This window comes from Mercenaria mercenaria, chromosome 15 (assembly GCF_021730395.1).
Source record: "Mercenaria mercenaria strain notata chromosome 15, MADL_Memer_1, whole genome shotgun sequence".
In the NCBI taxonomy this organism is placed as follows: Eukaryota; Metazoa; Mollusca; class Bivalvia; order Venerida; family Veneridae; genus Mercenaria; species Mercenaria mercenaria.
In genome coordinates this window covers 23,576,013-23,600,145 of record NC_069375.1, presented here as the reverse complement: position 1 = coordinate 23,600,145, position 24,133 = coordinate 23,576,013, and the positions used below count along the sequence as shown (strand labels likewise).

The following is a 24,133-nucleotide window of genomic DNA, read 5'->3' as shown; positions in this document are numbered from 1 at the left end:
TTCTATTATGAACCTATACAGACGTAAGTATCGTTTTTGTCTTTTCTATGTTTTTTTGTCATCTTTATTTTTATCGTAAACTACTGGTTCTTACAATATAAAATAAACACACAAACTTTCAAACAAAGACATGTCAGTAATACCAGCATAAAGAGGAACGTTGGAATTAACAGATACAAATTAGTAACAGTAACATAACACAACAGAGCCCGCCCGCTTAGCTCAGTGGGGAGAGCGTTGGTCTACGGATCCTCGGGCGGGGCGTATGTTCTCCGTGACGATTTGATAAAAGACATTGTGTCTGAAACCATTCGTCCTCCACCTCTGATAATTCATGTGGGGATGTTGGCAGTTACTTGCGGAGAACAGGTTTGTACTGGTACAGAATCCAGGAACACTGGTTACGTTAACTGCCCGCCGTTACATGACTGAAATACTGTTGAAAAGTGGCGTTAAACCCAAAACAAACAAAACATAACACGTCAGTAATAAGTAATGAAACGGTTTGATAACAAAATACCTACAACACTTAGATAACTCTTGATAATTCCAATATACAGCATGTGATTGACTTCTTTCTTTTCAAGAATGTTTGTCACTAGTTTTTACTTTTACTTTAAAGCAGTAAAATTGCGAGGTGAAAACTGTATATTCGCAAAACTTTATACTTAATAGAAGCTTTGCTAAATGGAAACACACTTTAATTAAGTTTTAAAATACAGATTGGTAAATAATCAAAGACGGAGTGAACACGTTTCCCGGCAAAAATATTTACATCATATTACAGTACTTCAAACGGTAAGACTGTAATATATTAATATAGAAACTATCGATTTTAAACGAAGCCTTTTATCCGGTTAAGATGTTTCAGCCTCACTTGTTTCACTAGGCAGATAATACGCCTATTCTATTGTACAGTTTATGCCATAATTAAAAAAGATTATATGTTCTAATCTGCCGATTCAGGCGGTGCAAAAACACGTGTTTGAGACAAAACTTATTACCAAATCTAGCAAAGTATGTGAATCAGCGCCCAAGTTTCTTAATGAGGAAAAATACAAATAGTATCATATATGGGATCATTTTCCAGTAGGGTTCAATTTAAGATTTAATTGCATTGCAATACTAGTATATAAACAAGCTGAAGTACCTAAGTACACGTACTTACATGTTCTCTTGCTCACTTTTATTTACCGCTTACACAATTATTACTATTAACATATAAACAGTAATAGTATTGATCGTTGTTTTTTTTTAAATCAATCATGACACGAAATCTATTTGCACGATAGTATATACACCCGTGCTGTCCATGGATCAGGTCGCAGAACAAAATATTGTTGTGCAGAAACTGCTAAACACCAACACGTTTTATGTACTATATTGTAATATACAGATTGCAAAAGGATTTTCTGTTGGTTCAAGCAATCTTCTTTGCAGTCTCTTGGTGACTGTTTATGTCCAGAGTAATGTGCAGGTTGTTCGACTTTTTTTTTTCCACCTTGGATGCCATTTATGACCAGCATCAAAGACGCACTCCTTTGGCTGAACTAAAATTGTAAAATGGTCAAGATTTAGATATATCCATCAACCGGTTTTAATGATAATAAAATCTGTAAATATATCCGTTGGAAGCAAAGAATGCAACCAAGAAGAATAATAGCAGACTCGGTTGGATTGAGTCTGTTCATGAGAGGTAATGAAATCTGCAACACCTTTCACGCCCGCTAGCACCGGCTTAAGCGGGACTCTATTACACATAGGTTGAATGGACTCCATGATCCCAAAGGACCAGAAAATATAACAACACTAAATCCAAGTACGGCGAGACTTGTTACAGCCGCCATACGGCACTTAAAGATTGCTGTTGTGATAGTTAATAAAATCTGTAAAAAATATCCTTTGGAAGCAAAGAATGCAACCAAGAAGAATTATAGTAGACTCGGTTGGATTGAGTCTGTTCATGAGAGGTAATGAAATGTGCAACACCTCTCACGCCCCCCCCCCCCCCCACCCCCATGCAGTATTCATGTCAAATAGACTCAATTTCATTTAGTTAAAGGACTTTCGGAATGTGTGTACCACAATTTGATAACTCAGTTAAGGAAGAATAATATTTCTCTTATATTTCTTTTGTGAATTAAGTACAGACGGGAGTTCGGACGCGTAATAATCTAATCACGATTTACTTAATTATTCTCAACCTGTATGTTTTTTACTGATAAATTATCAGAACAAATATACTTTTGAGACTCTAACCACGCAGCTTATAGTCGAAATTCATTTCAATACTTGGTCATACACCTATTATAATGTACACCCAAAAGAAAAGCATTGCATAACGGAATTATGAGGTATTTTTACAAACTAGTAGTTCGACAACTCGCAAATTAATTGTGAACAGAATTATCAAATCCGAAAACAATGCAGACTATTTTTTATTCGACCCATAATATTAGCTTAACTTGTAACAACTTGTAACGTCACTGCTTAATTAGCAAGTTCACTCGTTATACATTTTGCAGAGGTCAGCAAGAATTTATCGCTCTGCAAACAGTATGCCTACGAATATAAAGTCAAGGACCTGTCTGATTTTCAATAACAGTCAAAGGTGGACGGCGTAATGTGTTGTTGCCACGAAGGGAGACCATATGAAAATAACTATAAACAATTCACAGTAGTGTACAAATTATATGGCCATTGATTGAAGTATGCATCGTGAGAAATGGTTTCAAAACTACTCTGAAATAAATAGTAAACCATATTGGTTGTAATGTAAATGTGCTATCCCAAATCAAAATACGATACTGTATTTTGTTTTAAATACCTCGTTTTGAAAATACTCATACCATTATCAACAGTGCAATGATAGATGTAGATCTATGAAATATACGGGTTTAACCTAGGTTTGTTACTAACCGTTTCTAGGCGATGCTGGATTGTGTTCCTTTTTTTGTCTGCATTGTCCTAGTCATTTTATAGTTTTACTTTGTCTATGTAACTATCATTTGAACAGCTGCAGGGTTTCGTTTAGGTGATCTATTTGCTTCTATATTTCTGCTTTTGAAACTATAAACCGTTCTAAATGTGTGTTTCCATTTTCTATTAAACTTATATGACGTCTCGGAAAGGCGATACTTTCCAACGGTCTCAACTTTCGATTAGCCTCGATTCTTAATATACGTTACGTCCATTTTACCTGACATTACCAACGGAATGCATTCATAGTAACAAGACGTTGGCCCGTGTTGCCTTTAAATTTCAGAGAACTATTACTTCAAACAATAGTTGCAATAATGAATCAATTAGATCGGAAGTGATAACAATTTTTATATTATATGATGTTTCTTTGAATGCATTTTACCTCCGATAAAACGAACCATATTACTATTTGTATCCAAATGTAATAAACAATAGTATGAAGGATTTTAGGAAAATAGTGCAAAAGGTGATACAAGTATGGACTTTCAAGATTCTTAATCTGACCTTGGGAACTTCAAAAGTGAAGTGAACCGAAAGATATATCTCCTCATTCAAGATGGCCTCCATTTTCAAAATGGTTGCCTGAAAATAAGACACAAGCGATACGTACATATTGTTTAAAGCTATCCAAATATTTATGTTTGCATTTAAAAATCCAGTATTAATTAAAACACGAGCAAGTATGAATAGAGTAAGTAGTTTGGTTTTAAAGATCCTTCTATTAAAGATGCTCGCCGTTTTTAAAATGGCCGCTCAAATTTAGATGAATTATGATTACTTGGGAAAGGTATTTCTTTAAAGATATATCTTGTTATAATGACAGACACCTGATACTGATTTTAAAACAGTAAACAATTAACTTGGTTAATATGCAGTTCTTTCTGAAAAAAAAAATCAATTATGCTCGACATTTTCAAAGTAGCCGCCTGAAACAGAACTATGTAAAATATTAATAACTTAAATCTGTCACGCTACAAGTATTCATTGATTTAATAATCATGTTCACATAAGTGTTATATTGAATTTTAAAACAGATTACATTTATAATGAAGTACATTACTTAACCATGCTGGATATTATGATGAATAAGGCGCCATTTTACAAAATACACGTCTAAGATACGACGACAGATATATAAATGTATCCATTGCAGCATTTAAAGGCGCTCGCGATAGTTTTTCCGGACGGGTCGATATTTACCCCAACACCCTGCCAATTTGGTTGTTTCTATTCGATGTAGCTCACTGCAGAGTTGGAGCGGTCTTCTGCGCATGCCCGGAAGTGATTATCTAATGTCGCGTACGGCAAAAATGCGCAAATTATTGCATGTTCGCAGGCATTTAGTGTATAATATGTATGATATACTGACTAGAGGTTAGGGTTAGTACCACCGTGGTTACAAAATATATAGGTTTAAAGTACTTTTAGTTCAAAAACTGAAAGAGTTTCCTTGGCATTTGTCGAGAAGCCTTTCACCTGTACTCCTCAAACTAAGTGGGATGATTGGCTAAATGGAGTGGATAACACCTATTGCTTTTAAGATCAATATGTTAAAGGTAAAGGATGCGGCAGCCGAAATGATGAAATGATTTCTTCATATAGAAATCCAGAAAAAAGTTTCTACAATCACACTTTCAGCGAGTTTATTCCAAATTTTCCTAAGGTGAGCGGCCTTGGGCCATTTGATCCTCTTGTTAAATATCTCTGCCTTAAGCTGTGGACAAATACAGAATACTGTCAAGAGTTTGGCTGAATATAAATGCCTTTGTTTTAAATAAAAATTGATTACGTATTTCGTACCAACCTGCGTTGTAAAATGCCCGCCACATCCCATCTCGCTGTAGTTTGATTAAAGCGAAATCTAATATGGTGACCTATCAATTTTCTTTTTGTTTTAGATTAGGTAGACATAACCAAAGGTATGTGCAGAGTTTGATTTAATTCTATTATGTGAAACCCGATAAAATAGCAGAAGTACCAACTTAAAATTGACAAAAATATGCAAAAATAGCCCTTGGGTCTGCGGGACAAGTATTCCTTTCTTTACAAAATCATTTTCTTTTGATTTCTCTGAGCATGCTTCAAATAGATATATTGTTTTCCGTTATAAAAATACTTAGATATCAAATTTATGCTGGTTATTGCACTTTACTGAAATATATTTTAGGAGTATAGAAATTTTGAAAAATGTTAAAAATAACATCATTTCTAGGGGCAAATAAAATTGAAACAAAGCTGATGACCTAGTATTTTTATTTCATTTTTTAAGACATCATAACATGATCTTTAAATACAGAACATTTTATCAAAATCTATTATTGAGAAAAAAAATACGAAACTGTAGCGAGCGTTTTTAAACTACATTACACTAATTTATTTACATTAGGAGTTACCTGGTTATAATTAAAGCATGTAAAATGTAAAACTAATATTTTTAAAGAGATCATTATTTATGACAATCGCCACCGTTTTTTTAAAAAAGCCGATCTAAATAACATTTGAATTATATCATTTAAATGTTGCGAAATACAAAAAAATCTAAAACGTTATTCAAAGTAGATTTTGAAGGAACAATTATCTATTACGTTTCGGAATCTTAAATTCCCACGTAATGTAAAAATGTACTTTATGTAATTACCTGTAACGGATTTCGAGAATTTTATCTTGGCTAAACTGGCGATAAATTAAGAAAATAGAAGAATTATTTACGCACAGCAAATAAGTGACCCTTCAAGTAAACAAAATCCGCTAAGTAACCATCTAGATCTTTGTAGTTATAAAGATCAAAAGTTTCAAATGTACCCATTTCTTAAATGAAATCAGATAATACTTCAAGTAGGGAAGCAAAAGCTGATTATTTTATAAAATGCTTTAAACCAAAACTAAGCAAACTACAGTGACAGTTTAATGCTAAACAATCTAATAGCAATATTAATTCCGCCCTTTGAAACATACAACGCCAAAATGACATTCTCTTTATATTGACGTCGCGTCATTCCAATGTAAAGTCACGTTACATTTGAATACACTGATGAGACGATAGGCGAAACTAGCTTGTAGTTTTTTGGGGTTTTATTTTTGTAATTAAAAACTGTTGGAAAAGCGTGTGAAGTCGTTTTATTTACTTTATAGACCTACATCTTGAGCGAATTCATTTTTTCATTTTCAAATAATAAATTATATAAATATACATGTATTTTTATGAAAGACAGCCATCTTATTAGGGAATCGATCGCGACGAAAATCGGGATCGAATCCCACTACGGTAACATACGAGGGTATCCAAACAACACATACTATCCAAATAAAAAAATATGGAGTTCCGGTTTAGACCATGGGCGTGCGACGACCCCGATGAAATTCGGGATATCACGGTCTTCGTTAATGTTAATAAGCGTCCGTCAGATCAGTAGGCGAAACACAATATCCGCACAATAAGATGTCTGCGACTCGAAATAATAATTCAAAGTAAGCTGTTAATTTTGTTGTGTCAGAAGCTAATCAGCCGGTAACGTGACTACACTGATATAATTTGTGATACAAACATGCATTATTCAATACTGAGTAGCATTTTTAAACGGCGACATTTTGAACATTTTTTATATTTAGAGTGAGAGTGGATACACGTTACACTGGCGCCGACATTTTGAAAATTTGAGGAAACAAAAACATTCCCCAACGAGTTCTTCAGCTCGGGGAATGAGAGAATAGATACACCTTTGTGTCGCTTTTCAGATCGTATTTAATTCCTTTCCGGTACTTTAGTTTCTTTGAACTTCTTTGTTACTAAGCCTATATTGAATTTTTAAAAAATTAAGAAATCCGTGATTTTACTTGCAGGCATGACTTATTAATGGAATTATTTTACTTTTATATAGAATATGGACGGCACTCCATTACAGCATGTGCATGGCTGGACCTGTTGACATTTTTAGAAACGTGAGTAACTAACTTTCCATTGTATAATAATAATGTAAACAAACACCCCACCCATAAAAAGCGTAGAAATTCCTTATTTTTTACATTTTTATTTATTTATCAATTTGAAATGGGCCTTTTGGATTATTATTTCTTAAGGCTCACTGCATGTATACACAGTAATTAAGTTGAGCATATGATTCTGCCGATAAGCTGTGCTCGGCCGAAATATAGCATTATAGGGAATCGGATCAGCTTATAGAAAAAATATAGGTTTTAAACAGGCTGGTAACATTGCCCGATCGGGCTTTCGACATAAAAGATATTTCTTTCAAACTTGGTTCATCTGTTCATATGACACAAATTAAAATAAAAATAACTTGGTTGCCTTCAGTTTTGGTAGAATTATTTCCCCTTTTCAGATTTTTATGACGCATAATTTTTGAAGTCCTAAAAATTATGTGTTAATGCGTTACATTATGCTATTGGTGTTTGTTTTGTATATTCCACACTCATTTGACACCGTGCCAATTGTCAACAGTCGAGATAGCGTTGATAAGCACAACTTGGCGCAGACATGCAATTCGGCTCAATCTTTCTTGGGAATATATGTAATACTGTTTACGTGTCGTACTGATACAACCACAATTTAAAATAAATTTGTATTGATACAGCGACATTTTAAAATAAAGTCATATCTGATCCATAACAAGTTCGTAATTACAAAAATACAGCCCTTATCTGGAGATCTGAAGCATGCTCGATTAGTTGGTCAGAGTTATGAAGGAATTGAATTCAAACTGTTCCATAAAATTAAAATGCAAGAGTTTAAGAGTTAGTCAGAACCATAATCATGCAGGAGATGTAATTACTTTCACAAATCACAGGGCTCAAATTTTGGACTCGCTAAATGCAAGTCAGTTTCATGGAATGCAAGTTAAGATAAAAATTTCACACAATTTATTTTGTAAATACAAAATTAATAATAGTCAAAATTGTTGCGGTTTTTGTTAATGTTTGTAGATTCGCTTTCATTTGAGGATAACAGAAAACACAACATCTTTTTTGGTTAGCCATTTTTTGTTGAATGGATTACTGATTATAAAGAAATGTAGAGGTCTATCTTATAATTAAATCTAGAACGCAGGCTATCTTACTAATTCGTACATGTATACAGTTGAATCGCTATTTATAATATTAGGTACGAAAATTTGCCTTGCCGTAGTTTCAGCCAGTAGTTAAGTTACGTACGCCATCAGTGATAGTGATGCGTTCCGAATTACTTTGAAGGTCATTTTGAGTTATAACGCACAAAATTGTACACCAAGGAAAACCATGCAAACAATATTGATGTTCTAGCATGATTTTTTAGGATATTCTAACATTCTTAATTGAAAGTCTAAATTTGCAAGTAGATTTCAGATTAAGCAACAAGAAAAAAAGCTACATGCTAAAATTTGCAGTACGTTGGTCAAAAAAGTTAAATTTGAGCTCTGCAAATGCAAACTGAAGCCGCTCACATTACTTTTTGGTCCGATGCATTCAGTTCCTGTTCTCCTAGGAATCCCCAGTCGAGCATGTCCCAAACAATATGATGAAGTATTTTGAGGGTATGAGCTAGACCAGTTGTTTTATGATTCAAAATTCAGCTTTAAGTTCGGGCATGTGAAATTGGTGTCAGACTTGGAAAATTTTCTATCTGGTTGCCAGCATGGTTAGTTGAAATCTGAATTTTGTACACTGCACACATACTCAAATACGTTTAAAGTTATACGTTTATGAATAATGACCATCAGATACCAATAAACAATTGTAGCATTTTGTCGGCTCCTGTGTTCATACTAAACTGAGGAAGACAGAACAGATTCTTCTAGCTGCTTTACCAGTCTGTTTTTGCCTTTTCATGGTACCGAGCAAAATGAAGGTCATAGACCACCAAGTCAAAAAGGTACCTGGAATTCACTGGGTTAAAGTAATGTTCATACCTGTCAAGACATATGCATTGCGCATGTGCCACATGCATTTCGGCCTTAGATCACGCTCACACGCCTACTATTCAAGGTCACACGCATGTTAAAGAAATAAAGCAATCAATTGTTTTTTTTTTCGTAGAAAATAATTGAATCAAACATGCAAGGTGACGTTGACACTGTGTTTTTATACCGTATAATACAGCTTTTACATTCACCGGTGCAACATGTTATTTCTACCGCATGAATAAACATCACAAAAAGTAAACATGGAGGTAGACTATTCAAAACCAGATCTATTGTGTGTTAAAAGTCTAAATTTTCTATGTGAGGGCGTTTCCGGCTTTTAAGGATCATCGCCTTCCAGACCCTCACGAGGGAAACCTTCCCTTCGAACTCTGATCACACTCGTGGCCTTTGTGGAGCCTTGACAGCTATGAATGTTTGGCTGTTCTGGCTGGTCAGTCGTGTAAACAAACCTACTCATACAGTGACTTTTCTTTTTTCAAAACTGAAATTTTTAACCGCATTTACTTCGTTTCATTATACATTTTGACAAAATTTGCAATGTTTTATTTTCATTAAAAAAAAGTTTTATTTAACAAATTTCTCCCGCCATGCCAATGATATAATTGGGGTCATCTTATTGGCATGAAAATTGATAAACTTCAAAAAAGGATGTTAGCTCTTAGACCTTTGAAATTTCAAAACAGCTGGTTGTCCATGTTTTCTTAATTTGCTCACCTTTCACTATTTTCAGGCATCTTGGTCTATTATACAGAGTATTGTTGTACTGCTCCAAAGTGCTTGTTGACAGACTGAAACCACTTGCTTGCGGCTCATAAGGTATTTCTATCTTTCTGTTTCTTTATTATATAGTTGCAGCTGTGCACCATGGGAAGCAGTTTCAATCATTCAAAAGGCATGATATACTGTATACAAATTAGTATTTGTGTGAACAGATTTTTGAGATTGAGTAAGTGCATAGCATCAAATACCAAGGAACATTAGGCGTAAAAAAATTTTGTCTGTTTCCTGTATCCTGACCTACCATAAAATTTTGGCCCGACCCTAAATGGACGGTCCGTCCGCCTTTGTCTTTAAGAACATTTTTTTCAACTTTTTGACAAAAAGTTGCAAAACTGCACTTTTTATGCTTTAAACATGGACAGTGATGTTATAAATCAACTTACTGATGCTCTAGAGGCATAACCCCCCTATTTGTATTCATTTTTTGACACAAAAATAATTTCCAAAAAGTCTCCCTTAAAATAATTTTAAAAAATCCAAAGAAAAAGTTTTTCCGGCCTACCTACCCAATTTTTTTTTAGCATGTTACCGGAAACAAAATTTTTTAGACCTTAGTAAAGACTCCATTTCATTTTCTTGATGATAAAGCATTTCTGGACAAAACCATAAAATTTAATACATGTATGCAAATTTAAACAATTATTAGCTCGATCACCTGTCACAGGGTGACAACATGAGTTGAGATGTTCGTCATGTGCCAACAATTTGTAAAAATCTTCTTCAGAACCACTGGGCAGATTTACACCAAACTTCACAGAATGATCATGGGGTGGTCCTCTTTCAAAATTACCCAAAGATTTTAATTCCATATAGAACTCACCGAAAAGAAAAACTTTGAAAATGATTTCTTGTCAGAAATTGTTAGCCGGCAGGGCTTTTCATCCTTATATGACAGAGGCCTATATTCGGCCACTTCCCAATCCAAAAATATTGCATTTTTCCCCCAACATCCCAAAATGCAAGGTAACATTTCCCAAAAATCACATCAACAAATGGTTTAATTTAAATTTATTTACATTTTAGTGTTACCGGAGGAAGCGGTTCTCAGATATTGATTTTTCAGCTCACCTGTCACAAAGTGACAAGGTGAGCTTTAGTGATAGCGCGGCGTCCATCGTCTGTCCGTGCATCGATAAACTTTTGCTTGTGACCACTCTATAGGTCACATTTTTCATGGGATCTTTATGAAAGTTGGTAGGGGTCTCTTTTTATCAATTTACAATATTTGACTTCTGTTTTACAGTTTCACTTCTTGAGAGCAGGCAGCTACAAAATGGAAGGTCAACAAATCCAGTATACTTAAAAAGCAAGAAAGAAACACCAGAAAATATAAAAAGACGGAAGAACAAGGGAACTTTAATAAAAAAAAACTTTTAAGGATAGGAATTCAGGATTTATTAAGAAACTAAATATATTTTGAGAACAGCAGTGTTTGACTAAGCTCTGTTACTTTTAGAGATAATGTATTATTACATTGGTTTTGTTATTGTCGAGCCCGCTTGCAGAAGCGAAGATATAGTTGTCCAAATGTCTATTCGGTGTATGTGCGTGCGTGCGTCCGTCCGGATTTGTTTGTCCGGACCATAATTTGGACATGCATGGAGCAATCTTGTTTATATATGGTATGAATGTTAACCTCAGTGAGACGGAGTGTCATGCGCAAGCCCCAGGTTCCTGTCTCAAAGGTCAAGATCACACTTACAGGTCAAAGGTCAAATTCAAAAATGACTGTCCGGAGCATTTCTTCTTCATGCATGGAGGGATTTTGATGTAACTTGGCACAATTGTTCACCATCATGAGATGGAGTGTCTTTCGTAAGAACCAGGTCCCTAAGTCTAAGGTCAAGGTCACACTTAGAGGTCAAAGGATACAAGAATGACAACTTTGTCTGGAGCATTTCTTCTTCACGCATGGAGGGACTTTGATGTAACTTGGCACAAATGTTCACCACCATGAGACGGAGTGTCATGCGGAAGAACCAGTTCTAAGGTCAAGGTCGCACTTAGAGGTCAAAAGTCAGATACAAGAATGACTTTGTCTGGAGCATTTCTTTTTGATGCATAGAGGGATTTTGATGTAACTTGGCACAATTGTTCATCATCATGCAAGAGTGTTATGCATAAAATCCTAGAATTACTTCCCTTTGTAAATAGCTTACATTTGTAACTTGTTTATTACTGGTCGTAGGGAAAAATCAAGACCACTTTTCTGTAGTACAACATGCATGTTACATCCAATTTTCAGGTGTATTTTGACCTGTCTCTGCTGGTGCGGATTTTTATATGGACTTAGAAAATTTTTTTTAATCTTTTTTTTTTTTTAATTTTGCGTTCCTTTGTTGTTACTGTAAATAAGTTATATTGTAACTTTTTGCAATCTCTTTTATTTGGCATAAATGTTTGCCGCAATGAGACAAGGAGTGTCATGCACAACTCCCAGTCCTTTTGACAGCTGGCGGGCTTGACATATTGCCCGTGGGCATCTAGTTCTCATATTTTTCATGAGATTTTAAAGAGAATGTTCTGTTATACCCCCATGTAGTAAGCTTGTCTGTCTTTCAGTCAGTAGGTTTTCATGGCTTCCAGATGATAACTCATGAAAAGCTTGACCGATTTAAATATTTTTTGGTACATAGTTACAGGTCAAGTTCGACTTTGGGGTCAGTAGGTCAAAGGTCAAGATAACTTGCAAACGCTTTGGCCTGGGATCATAGCTTTGGTAACACAGGTGTAACATGATAAAATACAGGTTGTTTGAATTTGAAGTCAATAGATCAAAGGTCAAGGTCACAGTGATTTTGAACAGTTGAACCGTTTCCGAATGATAACTTGAGACCTTGAGCCTAGGATGATAAAGTTTGGTACACAGGTGTCACATCATGAAATACAGGTCAAGTTTTACTTTGAGGTCAGTAGGTCAAGGTCACAATAAGGCAAAACAGTGAAATGTTTTTCAGATTATAACTTGAGAATGCTTGAGCCTAGGATCATGAAAATTGTTAGGGAGGTTGATTATGACCAGCAGGTGACCCCTAGTGATGTTGAGGTCAGTAGGTCACAGGTCAAGGTCACACTGACCCGGTTCTTTAGAATGATGCACGGAGGGGCACCTGGGGTCTTCCTCCACTATTAAAACTGGAAAGTCGCCATATGACCTATCCTGTGTCGGTGTGATGTTAAATTCAACAAAATAAATAACAGTTCTTTAAAACGGTTTTTGGACAATAACTTCAGGATGCTTGGGATGAGAAACACAAAATTTAGTACAAGGTTGGTCTTGACCAGCAGATTACCTGTATTAATTTAGAGTTCCAAAGGTCAGGATGACCCGGAACATTTAAACCTTTTCCATACAACAACTTGAGAACACTTGGGCGGATGATCATGAAACTATGGAGATTGAATTTGAGGTCATTAGGTCATAGCTCAAGAAAATGCTGCTTTGTTATTGGCTTAGTTCTTTGATAAGGCCATATTGTGGGGGTATAATTCGTCACTCCTGTGACAACTCTAGCATTTAGCTCACCTGAGCACAAAGTGCTCAAGGTGAGCTTTTGTGATCGCCCTGTGTCCATCCGTCGTCAACAATTTGACTGTTAACACTCTAGAGGTCACAATTTTGACTTAATCTTTATGAAACTTGGTCAGAATGTTACCCTCAATAAAATCTTGGACACATTTGATGTTGGGTCATCTTGAATCCAAAACTAGGTCACCAAGTCAAATCAAAGGAAAAGCTTGTTAACACTTTAGAGGTCACATTTAAGACTATATCTTCATGAAACTTGGTCAGAATGTTAATCTTGATGATTTCAAAATCAGTTCTGAATCTGGGTTATGTAGGATTAAAAACTACGTCACTAGATCAAATCAAAGGAAAAGCTAGTTTACACTCTAGAAGCCAAATTTATGACCATATCTTAATGAAACTTGGTCAAAATGTTAATATTAATAATCCATAGATCAGATTCAAATCTGGGTCAAGTGGGGTCAAAAACTAGGTCACCAGTCAAATCAAGGGAAACGCTTGTTAACACTAGAGGTCACAATTTTGGCCCAATCTTAATGAAACTTGGTCAAAATGTTACCCTCAATAAAATATTGGACAAGTTTGATATTGGGTCGTTTAGGGTCAAAAACTAGGTAACCAGGTCAAATCAAAGGAAAAGCTTGTGAACACTGTAGTGGCCACATTTATGACCATATCTTAATGAAACTTTGTCAGAATTTTAATCTTGATGATCTATAGGCCAAGCTAAATCTAGGTCAGGTGGGATTAAAGATTAGGTCGCTAGGTCAAATCAAAGGAACAGCTTGTTAACACTCCAGAGGCCACATTTATGACTGCATCTTCATAAAACTTAATCAGAATGTTAATCTTGATGATCTTTCAGTCAAGTTTGAATCTGGGTCATGTGGGGTCAAAAACTAAGTCACCAAGTCAAATCAAAGGAAAAAGCTAGTTAACTCTTTAGAGGCTACATTTATGATCATATCTTAATGTAACTTGGTCAGAATGTTGATCTTGATGATCTTTATGTCAATATGCCAGGTGAGCGATACAGGGCCATCATGGCCCTCTTGATTATTTGTTCTTGTTGTAAGAGAAATTGTACATTTTAGAATACAGATTACAGCAAGTCTCATTTTCTTTATTTTGACAATATTTATTTCAAAGCCTGACAAAAGCATCCAGTACTGTTATTAGAAGTTGTTATTCACAGTTCAGCTATATTTCATGTATGGATAAAACAAATTATGTGATCTGTGATCATTATAAATGTGTATACAGATAAAACTTAAACATGTGAACAGTTTATTCAATAAATAAAGTGTAATGCAAGACTTTGTGATGTGTATATAAGCAAAATTAGGATTTGTTTTACGAGTTATTTCAGAATTACAATTAACACAAATAGAAAAAAACAAGCCTGCACAAGAAGGCTAATATGTCTCCCTAGACTGAGCTCTTAACCTGCCGTGGTGCAAATAGATTGTTAATGTGTGTCTGTTAAGTCTTGTTAACAGTGAGTTACAATCTACTATTATCTAGTAACTTTTAAGTTTGTATGATTTTTAGCTCACCTGAGCACAGTGTGAGCTGTTGTGATCACCGTAAGTCTGTCATTGTGCTTCTTAACAATTTGCCTGTTATTAAACACCCTAGTAGACAGTTTTTTTTTTTAAATGTTAAAGGGATGAGTTGAAGTCTGATCGATTCCCGATTGAGGCAGTGCCTTATTTCATATTACTATTGGTAAAGACGTCGACAATTTTTTTATTTTGTCGACTACAAACTTAATGAAATCAAGACCATCAGACATGTGAAAACCTGCATATTTACTGCATCCATATATTTAAATGCTTATTTCTGGTCTATTATCTAGCGGCTATATAAAAATGGCGACAAACTTGACTAGAAATGTCTGAGAAACCTGAATCCAAAACAGACGATTACATGTGCAGCAATGAACAGAATAGTTAGGATAAAATAACATATTCTTATGTATAACTATGAATTGTATTTCTGATGGCCATTTTGAAACTTGCAGCAATCTTGTTTTTTTATATCTTCTTTACAAACATTTTATTCTACTGCCAATTTGACATCTCAAACCCATTCTCAAGTAAAGTCACCTACATATGAATAAGTATCCCAGCTACATATATAATTTTGGAATGATTTGAGGCGGCCATTTTTGAAAATGGTAGCCATCGTAAAAATAGAGGTATTTTGGGGCCCACTTCAGTTTAGTAGCTCTCGCAGTTTGGTGAAGATTTCCTGAAAACTTCATATTAGATCATCATTTGCACTATTTTTACAGGAGAGACCATATTTCCCGCTGCACTAAATGGTTGTCACATCTCGATGTTTTAATACGACGTCTCATTTATACGCAAATAAAAAGCATATTATTCGCTCTTTGCTTCTTTAAGACTTTCAGAACAGATACAGTTACAATGAATTTTAACATTTTTAAATTCTGATATTTGGTCTTCGTTAACGTGACACCATGTGCTGTCAACATACAACACTACGTTGGTACGTTTGATATTCAGTAGATGTCCGGGAACTATTACTTTAAAAGTTTGTAATAATGGATCAAGTAGATTGACACTGATAGTAGCTTTTTTAGATATATAACGCTACTTGTCTTTGTAACTAATTCAAATCTATATTCTTAACTATAGACCTAATTAAATTAAGTTTACAATTTCTATGAACTAACACGGTTACCGCATCTCAAAAAGGCGAAACTTTCCATAGGTCACAACGCTACGATACTTAAGGTACGTCAGGCAGACATATGAAATACGTGCATTTAAGCAGACCTTACCCACGGAAACCTGCATTTTCTTTAAAACGCCATTTTACTGCTAAGAATAATACACATCGACTGAATAATAATTGCCCTACATTTTATAATGTCCGCTTCTTAATTTATATAGATATTCAATGTAAATTGAATTAAATTGTTTTTGTTCTCACTGTCAAATTGTTTTTCTTCAGCTAAAATGCTGTAAGAAATCAAACATACCTTTAACGCATGTAACAATTTCTGACCATGATCCACCACGTCGACATGTCATTCCGTTTTGTGATGATAGAACATAACCAGGTTGGCAAGCAAAGTTGTTTAAAGTTTCTCCAGGGCTAAAAGTTGTTCTCCCGTCTTTAGAACTTGCTGCATGATTTGGAAGTGTGCAACCTAAATGTGCAAATAAATAACACTTAATATATTATATTTATGTATGTTGGTGTTTAATTTCTTTGCGTCTAAAAGAATATCAGAAACCAAACATAACGTTAATGCATGTAACAATTTTTAACAAGATCCACCACGTCGACATGTCATTCCTTTTTCGGATGACAGAACATAACCATGTTCGTATTCAAAATTGTAAACAGTTTATCTAGGACTGAAAGTTGTTTCCCAACCTTCCTGATTCGCTGCATGATCTTGAAGTGTGCAACTTTTAGATTAATGCATACAAATAATATTTGATATAGGTAAATGCGTTTTCGCGTTGTGTAAAAATTCGAAATTACATTCTCAATTAGATACATTTTTAATTACTGAATAAAAAAGATACATGTTAACTTAGCAAAATAATAAACCTTAGACAATGCATAACTTCATTTGACAGCTTAATTAAAAGGTAAGTAACTTTTAGCTTGCACAGCACTTAACAAAACATCTGACCGGTCACTTTACCTTGCTATCATTATTTCGAATAATACATTTTTCATATGCTTGCTTTTGAACAAGTACTTTGAAAATGTTAGAAGTCTCCTCGTACTTGAATTTAGTGCTGTTATATTTTCTGGTCCTTTGGGATCATTGATAAGTTCCACTGCAGCCGATACCAGGGGCGCTTGAGGGGTGTTGTACATTTCATTATCTCTCAAGAATAGACTCAAATCAAACACAGTCGTCGTTGGATAATATTCTTGGAAAGGATCTTTTATAGATTTTATTATTATAGATGTTTTTGCAGAGACTGAAGAATTGAAACTGAGAAAGTACGTCGTTGTTCATTGTTTTATTAAATTCAAATGTCTGCTGTGAAATATTGCAATTTTCGATGAAATTGTTGAACTCTCAGTAACTTTATTGCAAAAACATGGCATTAGCAGGACATTATACTGGAGTAGTGTTTTGGTACAATTTGCAAATTATCTACATTTTATGATTGTTTAATCATATCACTTTTATTTCAAATTCAAATACAAGTTTACAAGTTTATTTACAAATAAGCATGAGTCCCACTTTATGTGGGCAGCATCAGCATATACATTTCTATAATACATACAATCAGTAATATATCACATGACAAAAAGGAAAACGGCTACAAATTGTTCATATATAGGGCTATATACAATGACTGATTTCTTATATATAAACACAATAATACACTTTACAGTAAAATATCTTCTTTGCTCTATGAAAAATCATAGTTTCTCTAAGAATGAATCCGTATGTGTTTCCTCTTATTATTATTGTTGTTGTGCCTATCATTATTATCATTATTTAAATGTTTACTGTATTATAAATATGTTTTATTATAAATATGTATTGAACTCATAGCTGTTTAAAAATGAAGAAACGAAAGCTTTAGACGTGCAAGAAAGTTAAATACAAGAGAATAATCTGAAATAACTTGACCACCTGAAAGTCAGGTTAGACCGCTGATGTAGTCAGCTATTTTCTACATATATATTTTTAAAAAGCGCTAAGTATTATATACTTAACTGGTAAGATATATATATATGTGTGATGTCAATTGGTCACAGGTATGTTTGAAAATGAATTAGGTATTTCATTATCTTGTCACACATTATACTAAGTTTTTTCAGTTTGATATGGTTATCTGTCGTAAACAAATCAATAAACTTTATCATATTAGGTCTTGTTCTTATATGTCTATCAATATATTTATCTCGATCAGTATTAAACAATGGACAAATTAAAAGATAATGGTACTCATCTCCTATTTCGTGACAATTTCTACATTTTCTTTCGTTTTGTGGTATATTTCTCCACCTACCAGTTTCTATTGGTAAACGTTGATCTCTAGTTATAAATCTGACCAAAGTTTTACTGAAATAAGGTAATAGTTTACTAATATATGGGCTACGAGAGAAACTAGTTTTATAATACTTGTAAATGTTGGTGACTGAAGTGTTATTTATTTGTGAAAACAAGTTTTAAATAAACGTGTCTTTCAGTTTTTGAAAAGTCGCCCTAATAAGTCATTTACTATTGATAAAGCTCTGACTGTACCATATTCCTGAAAACCCAAGACTACATAAGTTGTGTTTAAAATTGTCTAGCCATTGTGACTTAATACTATTTTGTGAGTGTAGTTCGTATAAAAGATTGTAAATTATTGCTGCTAATTTAGTAGTTCTGTCGCTCTCAATATTTTCAATGAGTCTTGCTCAGTATGCAATAATTCTGTTTTTAATGTTAATTGAAAGTGGGGTAATCTCTAGTTCTCCGTATATCATGTACGATGGGGTCGATTTCTTTAAATTAAATATATACTTATAAAACTTAAGTTGTACTTTTTCTAATATGTCTACATTTCCATACCCCTATATTTCACTTCCATATAGAAGTACTGGTTTTACTGTTTTTTCAAATAGCTCTATTTGCATATCATAAGGGAGAGAAAGGGATTTTATTCTTCTTAGCAAAGAAAACATTGCTTTTGTAGCTTGGTCTGCTATATATTGTTTTGTTTTATGGAAACTGCCATTTTGTTGTGAAGAATAATCCAAGATACTTATATTCAGTTACTGTTTCTAATTCTGTGTCACCGATTTTAAAATTAGTATTGTGAAACTGTCTCCCGTAATTAAATATCAGAACTTTTGTTTTACTGGTGTTAATTTGGAGTTTCCAATGGTCACACTATTCCTTAAAATTATTTAAAGCATGTCACTTTACCTTGCTATCATTTATTACGGATAATACATTTTTCATATGCATTTCAACAAGAACTTTGAAAATGTTAAAAGTCTCCGCGTAAATGAATTAAGTGCTGTTATATTTTTTGGTGCTTTGGGACCATTGAGTCTCTTGCAGTTCCACTGCAGTCGGTGCATGGGGTGCTTGAGGGGTGTTGTACATTTCATTATCTCTCGTAAACAGACTCAAATCACGCACAGTCGTCGTTAGATAATATTCTTGGAAAGGATCTTATAGATTTATTATCATATTAAATAGCAGAGACTGAAGAATTAGCACCTTGAAACTGAGATATTACGTCTTCGCATATTGTATTATTACTTATATTGTCCATAAAATCAAATGCCTGTTGTAAAATATTGGAGTTTCCGTTGACATTATTAAATTTCCAGTAACTTTATTGCAAAAACATGGCATTAGAACATTTGCAGAACATTATACTGGAGAAGCGTTTTGGTACAAATTGCAAAGTACCTGAATTTTATATTTGTTTTATCATGATTTCACATTATTTCAAATTCAAATACTAATTCAAGAAATGGCAAGATTATTTCAAGAGTTCTTGTATTAATGATTAATTCAAAAAGTATTGAAAAGCAAAGGATCACTAGTTTTTAAAAACATTAGATAGGTGACCCTTTTCCCAGTTTATATGAAAATACGTTTGAAATTATAGTTGCAAAAGCTGACTGTAAAAATAAATGTTTTCTATAAATTCATACATTTGTTAAACAAAAGTTTATTAAGCAGTATCTAATGTTAATGCTGATCAAATCTTGAAACATTTACACTTTCTGAACTAACACCAATATTTAGCACTGCATGTGAAACATTTCGATTTTCAGGCACTTAAAACGATGATCAGCATGTTGCAATGGTGGAAATATATGAGTAAATCCGCTTAAACATAATAAGTTTTTGCAGAATTTTTCGGTTGTGGGTCGGCTTTTTTCTAAAATCTATCATTCTTTAAATTAAAAGGCTCATTCTTAAAAAAGTTTGACAAGCAAGAAACTTACGTTTTACACGGTTGATACACGGTTGATACATGAGTGACCCCTGTAAAATCCTGTAAAATGTTACTAAAAACTAACGTACCATTACGGAGATATTTAATTTTGTATAAGGTGTAGTCATATACACGAAGGAAAATACATGTAGCTATGAAAAGCCACAGAAATCTGAAATTAGAGCGTACATTGAAGTACGTGGTTCTTTAGGAATATCTATAAGGCAGATACTCAGTGAACTGCATACTTCATACAGAAAGATTGTAGTATCAGAGAAACCATTTTACAGGTGGGTACATAAATTTAAAAATGGTCAGGCAGTCCTTAAAGGCACAGCTCGTCCTGGTAGGCTCAAAACAGCAGTGACGTCAAAGAACGTTGCTGCTGTAAGACATAATTATGATTGATAAAGACGCCAGATGTAGAGTCTACGAGATGGTGTTTTTCTTGGCATGTCACGGGAAGGCTTCAAGAGATACTCAACAAGCACTTTTTTTCTCTTTTATTTTTCAATCATAAATACAAACATACAAATCGTTTATATTTCAAATTACACTCAAACACAATAATACAACTAGATTTACATGTTTATATCTAAGAGATTTAAATAAAAGTTAACGAGTTTAGAAGTGAAAGGACAGTGGGAAAGATAATAATCATTCAGGCAAGAATGGAAGGATGAGAAGGGAGAGTGAGAAGAGTAAGAGTTGAGTTATGTCACTTGGAATCATGATCCTAAAAGGCATAAGGAAGGATATTTTTAAAGGATAGTGTTGTTCGTTTCCTGTTTTTCGTAATTGATAGTTTGGTACTGTATTGTATAGCTGAGAGGCTTGGCTTATTTCAATATTAGTCCACTTCAGTAAAATTTAACCATTTTTCTTCATATTTATGGAGCCTGTCATTAATCATTGCTATTTCTTTTTCAATTCTAATTCTCTGCTTGAAAAATGTAAAAAAGTTACCAAAAGAAGGAACATTTTTTGTATATTTCATTTTAAAGATAAAAAATTTACCAAGAATAATGATAAAGTTTAGGATATCTTCTTTATCTGTGTTACCTATGTAACCAAAACAAACATCCTTTATATTTAGTTTTAACTCATTGTATCCCTTATTTTCCAGAAAGACTTGTAGTCTGTTCCAGAAAATTTGTACCTTTGGACATTCCCAAATTAAATGTTCTATACTCTCATTACTCATGCAACAGAAATCACATAAATTACTTTGAGACAATTTACATTTATAAAGATATTTGTTTGTTGGGAGCAAGCGCATTAACAATTTATATTGAAAACTTCTAAGATTGTTATCTATTGTGGCTTTGAATGGGTTACTAAAAACTTTTTTCCAATCAATTTCCTTATCATCAAGAATGTTTTCCCATTTGAATATAGCTGTTGGTTTTTCATATGTTTTCTTACTCATTAAAAGGTTATAAAGAAACTTGTTTGGGGTTTTACTTGATTTCAGTTTCTCAATAAGGTGGTTGGTTTTGCTTCCATAAAGAAATTGCATTGAAATAAGGTCTTTAAGATTTTTCGGAATTGCTGATACTAACTGATGATATTTCAAAAAGTCAGTCTCATTCAGATCAAGTATTTGTTTTGCGTCTTCAAATTGATACCATGTATTTGTTCTAAAATCAAAAAGTTGATCAATGAATTGTATACCTTTTTCATGCCATCTTGTCCAGTAGATTACATTATTTCCAAGTTTAATTTCACTATTGTTCCATATTATATGTTTTTGTAATTCATTGTTTTCAGCATAATAACTGTTTATTAAAAACCATGAAACAAGTACATCTTTCAAAAAAGGGTGACTCAACAAGCACTTGGTTTTAAGAAAGGTTTGTGCTCGGTGGATGCTTCACATGTTAACCGAGGTGAGAAAGGCCAATAGGGACAATTGTGCTAAAAGAGACGCTGAAAAAATTCTCAAATTTAGATATTTCCAAAATGTCACAGTTCCTAACAGTAGATGAGTCTTGGATATACTTTTTTGAGCCACGGCGTCGCGTTGACAACAGACAGTTGCTGTGAAAAGTTGACCACAGACCAGTAATAAAAAAAAACTAAAAGTGTCGAAAAGAAACTTGTATGTTATTCCATCTCATTTAACTCAGTGGTTACTGTTGTACAAATTCCTACGTCAGGAAAGTCAGTCACTGGAAAGTTTTAAAGAGCTAAACTACTGAAAGCTGTTACACGGAAATACAAAAGTGCGTCCAATGACTGATCTTCGCTTTCTCCAGTTGATCCATGGCAACGCTGCTGCTTACCAAAGTGCTATCAACCAAGTGTTTCTGAGAGATGAAAATGAAAATGTGGTACAAATGATCCCGCTTATTCACCAGATCTAACTTGTGACTTTCCCTATTTCCAAGGCTGAAAAAATGCTGTCTGGGCGCAAATATTTAACGAATGAAGCACTTGAGAGTAGAATTATTCATTTCTTTAAGACCATACCAAGGGTTCACCTCTTGGAATTCTATTCTCGACTGAAGCAGTGCTCGGAAGTCAAGTACGAATACTTCGAATGGATAAACTAAATTTAAACTGTCATTATTTTATGAATGGTCCTCATAATACGGCTTAAGAAATTGTGGACAATTTGCATACCATTACATATTACTGTACAATCTTAAAAGACAACCACTTATTTTATAGATAATACTACAGTAAATGATTAGGAATAATTTATGATCGTACGTTCATCGTTTATGATTACAATTCATTGCCTGTCTTGTAAATTGTATTATTACCTTCTGGCTGAATAACATCATGTATTATGAAATAAATAGTTCATGGTATTTAAAAATTTAAGAACGTTGTACAGTTCCATAACATTTTCTTGATATCTTATAAGCTCTTTTGAAATAATTATACTCTTGAATGTGAGGTCCCGGTTTGAAATTTTGCTAAGTTCATAATTTGTTCCATTTTATGTTGACTTTAATTGACAGAAGTTAGGAACTAAAATGATTTTGAATCTTTAATTTATTTTATTCTTATTTACCAAAACCATTAAATAATGTCATGTTGCCGATTTACATTACAGACCAAACACTATCGAACAAAGATGTATTCGAATTAACATTAAAAAGTTCAGTAATCTCACTTTTTTAAAACGTAATTTTGCATGTTTACTTAGCCGATTGAGCAAGCTTCTAACTGAAACTACCAGTTTAATTTTCGAACACAAAAAAAATCGTCCTGACAGCAAACAAATCACCTAGTGTTTTTATCTTGGCCAAACTGGCGATAAATTAAAAAAATAGAAGAACTATTCAGGCACAACAAATAAGTGACCCTTCAAGTAAACAAAATCCGCTAAGTAACCATCTAGATCTTTGTAGTAATAAAGATCAAAAGTTTCAAATGTTCCCATTTCTTAAATGAAATCAGATAATACTTCAAATAGGGAAGCAAAAGATGATTATTTTATAAAATGCTTTAAACCAAAACTAAGCAAACTACAGTCAGTGACAGTTTAATGCTAAACAATCTAATAGCAATATTAATTACGCCCCTTTGAAACACACAACGCCAAAATGACATTCTCTTTATATTGACGTCGCGTCATTCCAATGTAAAGTCACGTTACATTTGAATACACTGATGGGACGATAGGCGAAACTAGCTTGTAGTTTTTTTTTGTTTTTTTTTTGTAATTAAAAACTGTTGGAAAAGCGTGTGAAGTCGTTTATTTACTTTATAGACCTACATCTTGAGCGGAGTCATTTTTTCATTTTCAAATATATAAATATACATGTATTTTTTGTGAAAGACAGCCATCTTATTACTATTGGTAAAGATGTCAACTATTTTTTATTTTGTCGACAACAAACTTAATGAAATCAAGACCATCAGACATGTGAAAACCTGCATATATACTGCATCCATATATTTAAATGCTTATTTCTGGTCTAATATCTAGCGGCTATATAAAAATGGCGACAAAC

General features: G+C 33.7%; 1 protein-coding gene and 1 long non-coding RNA gene across 7 annotated transcripts in view; one reads left to right on the top strand and one right to left on the bottom strand.

The window, feature by feature from the left end:
* The window catches only part of LOC128548964 (complement receptor type 2-like), a 185,756-nt gene that overhangs the window by 144,027 nt on the left and 17,596 nt on the right, over nucleotides 1-24,133 (bottom strand). For 3 of the 5 annotated variants that reach the window (XM_053524780.1, XM_053524785.1, XM_053524781.1), the window contains 2 exons: nucleotides 16,220-16,390; nucleotides 1,156-1,550 (listed from right to left, as the gene is read on the bottom strand). In XM_053524780.1, coding sequence (XP_053380755.1) covers nucleotides 1,456-1,550; nucleotides 16,220-16,390 — 266 coding nt within the window. In that variant the 3' untranslated portion in view covers nucleotides 1,156-1,455. Of the gene's footprint in view, nucleotides 1-1,155; nucleotides 1,551-3,463; nucleotides 3,565-16,219; nucleotides 16,391-24,133 lie in introns of those variants that run through there. The other 2 variants (XM_053524784.1, XM_053524782.1) reach the window with 2 other exon arrangements.
* Nucleotides 6,198-11,782, top strand: LOC128548965 (uncharacterized). 2 transcript variants are annotated; one of them, XR_008367389.1, is made up of 4 exons: nucleotides 6,198-6,738; nucleotides 6,861-6,921; nucleotides 9,631-9,716; nucleotides 10,924-11,782. It is a non-coding gene; the product is annotated as an uncharacterized LOC128548965 (long non-coding RNA). The 2 variants fall into 2 exon arrangements; XR_008367388.1 differs by lacking the exon at nucleotides 6,198-6,738 and having other exon boundaries at nucleotides 6,766-6,921.